The following is a 10,597-nucleotide window of genomic DNA, read 5'->3' on the forward strand; positions in this document are numbered from 1 at the left end:
TTTTATGTTGTCAAAGGAATCTGAATTGAACCGTTCTTTCAAGCCTATGGTATGAAACTTTCATTCATTTTTAATACCAAACTGACTTAAACAAATTTATTAAACTATTACCTAATCAACTGCCCACTCTGAATGTATTAGTTGAAAGTTACATTGAAAAATGGAACTTTGCTAACGCTGTTATCTCGCTACATGTTTGTAAATGTAGATCGTCCAGGTTGGTATAGTCCTGAGAAGGACTGTTTTTGTTGTTGTTCACTGACGTTTCGACAACCTTAGCGGTAGTCATCTTCAGAGTCATTTGTCAGAGTAACGATACTCCCGGGTTCAAACCATTTACTTAATTGCTGTTATCTCGATTAAATGTTGTGACATTGATCTTTCACGTTGACTGTCTTTCACTTTTAAAGTTCATTTCGAATCAAATAACGAAAACAACCAAATTAACCAACATTGACTTGACCAAAACTTACAGAGGAACTGTTCGGAACTTTGTCTCTGTTGATCTGCTTGTAATTATTCACGAAAAAAATTCATCGCAACACACAAAATTATGTTAAATTCTGCTTGCCATTGCAAACAAATTCAAGAAAAATATGACTAGCCGTTTTCCTACCTTGAACGCATCGCATTAACTTTGAAAGGAAAACACTGAAAGAAGACACAAACTTCAAAACACGAAAACCAAAATTTAGCGAAAACTGAGTTACCATACTTTTAAGATATACACTGTAAAATCGAAGGGAAGAACGTCTGTCGAAAAGAAATGGTTTTTCTTCATAAAAAACTGCTTAAACAAATTTATAAACTATAAATGGTGTTGAACCCGCTAACGCTGCTACATGTTTGTAAATGTAGATCGTCCAGGTTGGTATAGTCTTGAGAAGGACTGTTTTGTTGTTGTTGACTGACGTTTCGACAACCTTAGCGGTAGTCATCTTCAGAGTCAAATGGGTTCAAACGTCAGCTGTTATCTCGATTAAATGTTGATACTGGACTGTCTTACGTTTAGTTGTTGTGTAATATTTCACTTCTACACACTACCATGATCACACATCGATGTTCGTCTGTAACACATATACAATTACACCATCGCAACAACAAAACTGGCTAAACAAATTCTATGACTAGTTTCCTACCTCATTTGACTCATCAAAAACAATGCTTACAAAACTTCAACGACTATACCAACCTGGACAATCTACATTTAAAAACATGTAAAGGTTAACTATCTGACGCAAATGAATGCCTCGAACATGTAGTATCATTTGTAATGTATAAAGAATTAAGAAACACAGGTCGCTCAAATAAGATGAAGTTTTAAGAGCTTCATCTTTCCTGGTAAACTTGTCATTGAGAAAGACGTGGGGAGAGGGGGAGGACAACAAGATACAATACATACCAAGTATTTGTTGAGAAATTGCGAAAGCGACAAAATGGTTTCTCGCTGTAAAGGATTCTCCGATCCTATTTCAAAAGACGAAAGTAGAAGCGACGGTGGAAGTTGAGTTGATATCCTGACAAAAGTTAAAGAAAATATGAATCATTCAACCTAACCACTGACATTGACAAAGAAGGACTAAAACTATTTGCGAAAAGTTTTCATTGGATGAATGTGGACATGAAATTTTTTTGCCAACTTCTACACGCGGTCCTATCAAATAGCATATTTTCACTGGTCACCTGACAAACGCCATCACTTTGGATCGCAGGCTCAGTTCCTTCGATGATTCGTCATCGGTTTCAATCTGCATAAGAAAAAAGTCGATCAATTTGAAGAGAAGAAAACAAAATAAACAACGCTATTGATGATAGAAAATTCTGCCAGAACTTCGATTTCGCAGATATATAACTAAAATAACACAATTATAAAGCAAAGAAACAAATTAACAAAAGAAAATTGCTGTCTGATAACTGATAACGAATCATATACATGCTTTATGTGAAAGGTATATATGTATTTCTGTGAAGTCAATTCCAAGCAGTTGTTCTCGTATAGATCATAGTTTTTCGACCAATGAAATTGCTCAACTTAGCATTTTGTATGGAAATTTGCACCCCTCCACAAACGACGTAGAGGGGTGCGCACCTCTCCACACTATCCTCTAAGATCCATCACTGTACACGCTACTCACCTCATCAAAAATTGTTTCCATAAAAACTAAAAACCACGATTGGGTTTCAGCGACATTTGACTGAGTATGACTTGATCCAGAGATGTTCAAAATGTCCTACATTGGCGACATGGACAAAGTTATGGAGAATAAAGACCACGTTTATTGTTAAAACTGTTTTTGTTTGTGATCACTCAAAATGTTTGTTTTTCAACACTGCTTCTAACCTGTAATATTTTAAGAAGATGTTTTTCCGTTGGTAAACTTCGGTTGGTTCTTTCGTCGTTCGCCGAGTCAGAGCTTCATAAAAGAAGCAAGGAAAGTATTTTAGAAATGACGGAATACTGGAAATGATATAAAGTAAATGGTTTGAACCCGGGAGTATCGTTACATGTTTGTAAATGTAGATCGTCCAGGTTAGTAGAGTCCTGAGAAGGACTGTTGATGTTGATGTTGACTGACGTTTCGAAAGCCCACTACCGCTAAGATTGTCGAAACGTCAGTCAACATCAACACCAACAGTCTTTTTCATGACTCTACTAACCTGGACGATCTACTTCTACAAACATGGAAATGATATACATAATTAATATATGATGTATCCTGGGCTTATCGTGATGAGGAAAAGATAGCAAAAATAAGCTTCTGAAGAATAAGTCGTAAAAGTTCCCGAGTATGAATGTTCAAAGGTAAAGTATTTTGCAATAGCTAAGAATGGCACAAGATATTTTAGGAAAACTTTTGGTTTCAATAATTACCTATGCTTAATATTACTGATTGGTTGCATCAGACTGTAGCGATGAATATTAACTATTCTATTTTTAAGATTTTTATATTTAAAAAGCGTATTATACTTAGAACCAATCATTGTACTTTGAACCAATCATTATACTTAGAACCAATCATTGTACTTAGAACCAATCATTATACTTAGAACCAATCATTATACTTAGAACCAATCATTATACTTAGAACCAATCATTATACTTAGAACCAATCATTGTACTAAGAACCAATCATTATACTTAGAACCAATCATTATACTTAGAACCAATCATTGTACTTAGAACCAATCATTATACTTAGAACCAATCGTTGTACTTAGAACCAATCATTATACTTAGAACCAATCATTGTACTTAGAACCAATCATTATACTTAGAACCAATCATTGTACTTAGAACCAATCATTATACTTAGAACCAATCATTATACTTAGAACCAATTATTATACTTAGAACCAATCATTGTACTTAGAACCAATCATTATACTTAGAACCAATCATTATACTTAGAACCAATCATTATACTTAGAACCAATCATTGTACTTAGAACCAATCATTGTACTTAGAACCAATCATTGTACTTAGAACCAATCATTGTACTTAGAACCAATCATTATACTTAGAACCAATCATTATACTTAGAACCAATCATTATACTTAGAACCAATCATTATACTTAGAACCAATCATTATACTTAGAACCAATCATTATACTTAGAACCAATCATGCTTGATCATATATGAAGATACCGACTATTTTGTTTACGATACTAAGTATTCCAGCCCGTTCAATTTTCGCTATACACAAGCAAATAATATAAAAGATAAAAACGAGTAAAATAAAGGTTTCGGAATGGTTCCTACATGCAATGAGATAAAACAAGTTTCTTTCAAACACGGACCTTGTCCAACATTGAAATAAGCTCAGTATAATTTCTTGAGCAATCTTTCGATACACCATGTAAGTGTTTTCGTCTCCTAAAGCGACTATGAACTTCTCATAAATTATCCAGTAATAATACTGCAACCTATCAAATGATAAAATAGTCTAAAAAGGAAATCATCGTATTCAATTTAACCGCATTCAATAACACTGTGGGAAAACAGGAATTGCATGAGATGTTGTGACATGCCTTTCATTATCGTGAAGAGTATCTTCTGTTATCTGCAATTCCCAGATCAGCCATTGCTTCATCGTGTAACTTTGATTCAAAAATCCTTTGTCTTTAATGGTTTTCATAAGAACTTCAAACAACTTTGCTTCATCGGCTACATGGGAAAATGAATGAAATACTGTTCAGTTACCGTAAATGTTGACATGAACTCGGTTTGCTAAAACAGACAGCACTAATTGAACAGATTGTTGATTTAATCGTGTTGGGAGACAAATAAAAAGGTTTGATTATTTGGTGTGACCATCATAGAGATAACAAATAATACTAATAGTACAAATAAGTTTCACTTATAATCTCGATGGTGGCCATTTTGATGGATTTCGAGCAAACTTGTTCTGCTATCCTTTAAGCCAGCGGTAAAAATACTATCATCAACAATGTAACTCAACCAACATTTCAATAAGTCGTTCTCTTCGCATTCTCCTGTTCTGAATTTCAACTTGTTGAATAAATAATCCATCTGGAAATTGAATAAAAGGTGAAACAAAATATCACATTTTTGAATAGTACAACGTACTAAACTGGAGAAATTTTGACATAAGAAACAATATGGCGGCATGCTGCGATACGAGGAAGTCGATCTGCCTCAACTCGCGAACACACTTTAAATATTGACCTAGGTTATTGGGAAAGTTGTCTTTACACCTGACTTTCCCTTTTCTTTTTTTCCTTTCTTTATCTTTTTCAAGCTAGTAATTTGAAAACTATCATGGATATTTTAAACATTGATTTTAGTTAACATTTTTATATTCGTATGCTGTAGTTATAAAAGTTGTACCATTTATCATTAATATGGCGGCATGTGGATTTCAACCAAACTCTTTCGGAAAGAAATTGTTGCAAACTTTTTTGAAGGTTGTTTGTCTTATCAAAATCTCTGTATGGTCCACCATCAAGACACAAATTGATAAGTTACAACTACCCTCAAAAGAGAAGTTTTTAAAGGTTTTCACTCTTTTACGTTTGAAACAAGCGGAGAAAATACTCGGAGTTGCCGCCATTTTTCTTCTCATCAGGAATATTGATATTATGAATGTGCCATGAGGTGAACTTGAGAGAGTAGAAGCCTTTTACAAATATAAATTAACATACTTTTTTGCACATTCCTAAGGGAACATAAGCACAGCCTATTTAAAAATAAAAATGCGACAGTTATAAGACTACAGTAGCAAGAAATTACGCAGCTAAAACGATAAAACTAAGCAGTGTGGATTACGAGAGATTTTACTCACCAAAAGTTCGATGATTTTCCGGGAGAAGTTTCCCTGTGTCTGTTGTAACATCTTCAAACAGGACCAATGCGTATTGCAAATATTGAAAACTGAATCTAAAGCAAATGTCAGCGGTTTTTGAGTGTCGAAGGATGTAGGCGCAAATATTGAAAACTGAATCTAAAGCAAATGTCAGCGGTTTTTGAGTGTCGAAGGATGTAAGCGCAAATATTGAAAACTGAATCTAAAGCAAATGTCAGCGGTTTTTGAGTGTCAAAGGATGTAGGCAAACGTGAAAATATGAAAAGGGCGAGCACCTTAAATAAAACTGAAGCAAAGTTTTCGACTTCACGCTAAGTTCTGCGTAAATAAGATCGACAAGCGTTTGATGAATCGTGGGCTCAGGAGCAACATCAAGCTAGGAATGATGAAATAAACATCAGAACTATGAGAAATAATAGCAAATAGTACGAGTTCTATAAATACCTTGAAATTTCCCTGAAAATGAATCTTGCAAGGAGTTTTAATGGTTGAAAGATGGCAAACAAGAATGGCAAGTCCATGAGTATGCTCAGCACTCAGCAAATGAGACTACATTGGGAAGAAGAAAAAGATTCGTCAAGGCAAAATGGCGTACGGTTATGCTTTCGTTCATGGGTAGCACCTCGACGCAAATTGAACTCCAAAGATGAACAAATAAACATTGAACTAGAGACGGAAATGTGAGGATAATGGAGAGGAATTTCAACACCCAGTCAAATTTGTACTTTATACTAAAGAAGAAAATAACAAATATTGATGTACAACTCGTTGATCCAAAAGGTTCAAGGAAATCCTACTAAAATACCTTTGATCTTCGTTTTCCGAACGAGAACTCTGCACAGCGGCACAAGCGCGGCAAAAAACATTCATGACAGCGTGGGAGACCTGGGGCGGAGAAATAAGAACTCCTAAATATAGAGACATAGCGCCAGACAAAATACATTTCTGATATTGTACTTCAAAATGTTCTTTTTCCATTTTGGATGTGACGACAGTAACATCAACAGTTCCGATGTTCGTAAACTCCTGATGGCCAAAGAATGCCTTCAGTTTTCGTGATAATCCAGATAACCAGGATTTTAGATCAACTTTAAAGATTATATGTAGATAAATCACTGTATTGGTAAGCAGGCAAGAAATGTGATCGCAAAAAAAACGATATAAGGTTAAATGGACATCGCCACTCTTGATGAAATCGTTCTTAACACTATATTGTTAGAAGCTTTATCAGCCAAAAGAGTAGTTGCAGACCACGTGTGTTTCACGTGCAAAAGACGTTAGTTGACACGAGCAAAGTAACTATGATACTTTGAAGGTGGAACGAAATGTCTAGTGGAAACTAAAATAATCTTCATCTCACCTTGATTGATTTCGGATGTATTCAACATAGCAATCAATATATTAGGTAACTTCGTCAAGAACTTTGAGAGTTTTTGTACATTATCGAGTAATTCAACGTCTTTTGCATAATCTAATGAGTAATTCAACGTCATAATCTAATGAGTCATTATCGAGAGAGTTTTGGATATGATAACAATGAAACGTTCACCACACTTCAAACATTTCATGCTTATCTCCAATTTCTAAGGCTTGCCACCTCCAATTGTCTATGCTTAGCCCCAGATGAACAAAAAGTAAATGGTTTACACCCGGGAGTATCGTTACAAATGTTTGTAGATGTTGATCGTCCAGGTTGGTAGAGTCCTGAGAAGGACTGTTGGTGATAGTGTTGACTGACAACGTTAGTGTAACGCATCTTCGTAATCAGATGGACTGCCTTTAAGGATTTCAAAACATCAGTCAATACCAACACAAACAGTTCTTCTTCACTCTCATTAAACTGTACATATGTATCCTTCAGCTACCATATATATATATATATATGTACTCTCGTGTCACCACAATACAAATACCCGATTTATACCTTCCCAATTTTCGCACTTTCTCTCGTAAGATTTGAACATGGGCGCGGGAATTTTTCCCGCTCTAAACATGACGTAATACCTTGGTTATGTACGGCATTTGTAAACAACCATTATTAGTTTAATTCTTTACCTGTTCAAGTCATCAATGAAGCGGCTTCGAACGTCATTAGTTGGCTGGGTATATAGGAAAATAATGTTGTTATTCAAGACTGTATGGACTCTTCATTGCAATTGTATTTTAAATTCGTATTTATATGCAAGATTAGTCTACAAATGTACATGTTGTGATTGCAATAAAACACATTTTTTGAAAGACTTCAAATCACAAATGATTACCTTCCTAGGTGTCAGCAGAGAGGGAAGAAAGCGTCCAATAAAATACGGCTTTCTAAAAATGCTGCAAAGCAAAAAGACATGTAAGATACGCATAGTATTAAGATTCACGAAATATTAAATGCTAAATTAGCCAGATGCGTTTCCTTGAACTTAAGCTCAAATAATAGTTTTTATAAAACTTTGACAACAAAAATAAGGTACACACCAAAAACCATGACCAGCTAACAATTTAAAGAAATATAGTATGAAGCAAATTCCGAAAAAGCAAGACATCTTGAGATTGCAAAATATGCATCAAAACAAGACGAGAAGTGAACTGAAAATTTTCGACTTTATTTCAAAGTCATACTCAGACAGAATTCCGTCTTGTTTGGATGCATATTTTGCAATCCCAAGATGTCTTGCTTTTTCTGAATTTGCTTTATATTGTAATAAGGTATTTGTTTGTAGATGTAGATCGTCAAGGTAAGTAGAGTCATGAGAAGGACTGTTGTTGTTGATTCTGACTAACGTTTCGGCAACCTTAGCTGTAGTCATCTTCACAGTCAAATCTTGAGATCAAGATGTACATCTACAAACATCCAACGATACTCGCGTGCTCCAAACCATTTCCTTAATGTCATGCATACTTCTGCAACACACCAAGAACATCTACATTTTATAATGTGTAGCGCAGACCTTGCTTCCATGACTGTTATCGGTATTTTTCCTGATTCGTCGTAGATGGCAAGACATCTTTCAACGTCTTCCATCGCTTGCTCCATTACCTGGGAAATAAAACACAGACGCGGATCTTTCACAAAATGACAATTTAATAATAACTGCAAATTAAACACATTCCAAACAACACAAATACAAGCAACAAAACAGTTCAGTTCGTTCTTCCGTAGTCTTTAATCACCGAAAAAGATATTTTACAACAAGCTAGGTTTTTTTCAGGAATTTATCGCTGTTTCTATCACATTTTCATGTGTTTCAAACAAAATAATATATATGTGTGGCAGAAAAATACTTTTATACATGGTCTTTGACGTAAAATAACGATATACGTAATGATATAAGTAATGTTAGAATCTGACGTAAATGTATCAATATAAGAATTTAGGAGAGTTAAAATAACATTGATATCGTAAACCTTCATTTCCTCATTTGTTGTTGAGCATTGAGAGAATAATCCTGTATTTTCCTCCATGGGGATCTGTGTAAACAAAACACGAAAACAATAATTATTATAATACACGTGAAACATATGTAACACACAAATATAATTCTTTCTTTCACAAATCCTTGCTCAACATAAAAGTAGAGCGAATTTTATTTAACTATTGAATATACAGCAATCCTTTCAATGTTACAACTTAAAGTTTCGTGCTAAATGTTAAATGCGGATGATTAAATTGCGACAAAAAAAAAGAATTGCTGCATTTTAAACAATAAGAATTGCTCCATTTTAAAGAATGCATATGATGTGTTTAAAACATGCCAAACATAAAATAAGTAAACATAATCAATTGTTATAGTACAAACGAACAAGATAAACCATGTAAATTCAATCATGTTATGTCTTACGTTCAGCTCTCGTAATCGCGTTTTCGCCAAAGAAATATAGTCATCAATATTCTCTCTGAACTTTGAAGAAATCTGAGCGCTTTTGGTGACGTGAATCTGTGATTGTTTGATTAACAAAATAAGCATTTAGATTTTTTCGGTTTGAACTACATCCACTTGTTTTTATTAAGTACACTTAGTTTCTTTTATAAAAACCAAGTTAACGTGAACATTTAAGCTGAGTTTTTCCAAAATTTAAAACGAGATAAGAACAAATTGAGGCTTACGAAAAAATGCACAAAGAACAATCTTGATGAGTGTAATTAACGTAACTTAACTTTCAAACATTAATGTTCGTAAAAACACCATAAAACGCTAGGGTTTCTGGCTTTCCTAGGTAAATTTTTACCAGTTCTTGTAAAAAAGAATTTATCCCGTTTTTTGTCTGCATGTACTGTCATAGCTCATGACTATTTTTACAGGTTTAGTCGCAAAAATTATGTGAATAGGACGAATGATTAAAATTACAATACTTGCTCAGGGTTCAACTGAAACGTCATTCACCTTTAAAAACTCCGGTTGATCATGTGGCACGAGTTCTGTCAGACTTTTGAAAATGAAATGGATAGATTTCTTTGTGTTCATCTCCAAGAAAGATGGACCTTTTCTTACAAACGTTTGCTACACAAACAAAGTATAACTTATTCGACATTATTAACATCGTTTAAAGCAAATGCAATAAACTTTAAGATCAAACGAGAAAAGAGTGCTATTCTCTTAAGATGTATCAAGAATTTCTTTGTTTGTCAAGATAAAAGCGTTGTCTAAACATAACTGTACCTCGAACCAAGAGGAGTAAGGTAGAGAAATGTGACCTTCTTGAGAGAGCTGTCTTCTCAGAAGAATGACCATATGAAATTGTCGCGTGGAATTGTTTTCAAAACTTTCCCTAAGGCATTGTTGTAGGAAGTCTGCAAACAAAGAAGATTGCTCAGGAACGCTTCTAACTTCACGGTATACGTAGTTTGTGACGTATTTTGTGACGCGTAAGGTACATGCCACGCTTAAATACAGATAGAGAAATGTTTGTTTACAAAGAGAAGTGTATGTAGTGTGAGAACTGTAGTCAGTCATAGAGAAGTGTATGTTATCCTGTAGTCAGTCATAGAGAAGTGTATGTTATACTGTAGTCAGTCATAGAGAAGTGTATGTTATACTGTAGTCAGTCATAGAGAAGTGTATGTTATACTGTAGTCAGTCATAAAGAAATGTATGTTATACTGTAGTCAGTCATAGAAGTGTATGTTATACTGTAGTCAGTCATAAAGAAATGTATGTTATACTGTAGTCAGTCATAGAGAAGTGTATGTTATACTGTAGTCAGTCATAGAGAATGTATGTTATACTGTAGTCAGTCATAGAAGTGTATGTTATACTGTAGTCAGTCATAAGAAATGTAT

The 10,597-nt window shown here is 34.3% G+C and overlaps 1 protein-coding gene across 1 annotated transcript; it reads right to left on the reverse strand.

The window, feature by feature from the left end:
* Positions 1-612: 612 nt before the first annotated feature.
* On the reverse strand, positions 613-10,147 carry LOC124436143 (Fanconi anemia group A protein-like). The gene is made up of 25 exons (XM_046986067.1): positions 9,978-10,147; positions 9,702-9,818; positions 9,159-9,254; positions 8,725-8,787; positions 8,268-8,356; positions 7,590-7,650; positions 7,384-7,427; positions 7,253-7,314; positions 6,689-6,799; positions 6,286-6,416; positions 6,134-6,213; positions 5,951-6,059; positions 5,773-5,877; positions 5,604-5,704; positions 5,308-5,402; positions 5,168-5,202; positions 4,469-4,535; positions 4,034-4,169; positions 3,803-3,928; positions 2,342-2,414; positions 2,136-2,231; positions 1,684-1,748; positions 1,403-1,517; positions 711-773; positions 613-651 (listed from the first exon to the last, which is right to left on the reverse strand). The coding sequence occupies exons 1-25, from the start codon at positions 10,047-10,049 to the stop codon at positions 613-615; spliced, it is 2,151 nt and encodes a 716-aa protein (XP_046842023.1). The 5' UTR covers positions 10,050-10,147.
* Between the last annotated feature and the right edge of the window lie 450 nt (positions 10,148-10,597).

Source organism: Xenia sp. Carnegie-2017, unplaced genomic scaffold (assembly GCF_021976095.1).
Source record: "Xenia sp. Carnegie-2017 unplaced genomic scaffold, XeniaSp_v1 HiC_scaffold_16, whole genome shotgun sequence".
NCBI lineage: Eukaryota > Metazoa > Cnidaria > Anthozoa > Malacalcyonacea > Xeniidae > Xenia > Xenia sp. Carnegie-2017.

Coding starts and splice junctions, on each gene's coding strand:
- LOC124436143 (XM_046986067.1), bottom strand. CDS start 10,049: ATGGTCATTCTTCTGAGAAGACAGCTCTCTCAAGAAGGTCACATTTCT. Junction 9,255..9,701: donor ATCAACCGGAGTTTTTAAAG/GTGAATGACGTT, acceptor AAACAATCACAG/ATTCACGTCACCAAAAGCGC. Junction 6,214..6,285: donor TGGAAAAAGAACATTTTGAA/GTACAATATCAG, acceptor TCTCCGCCCCAG/GTCTCCCACGCTGTCATGAA.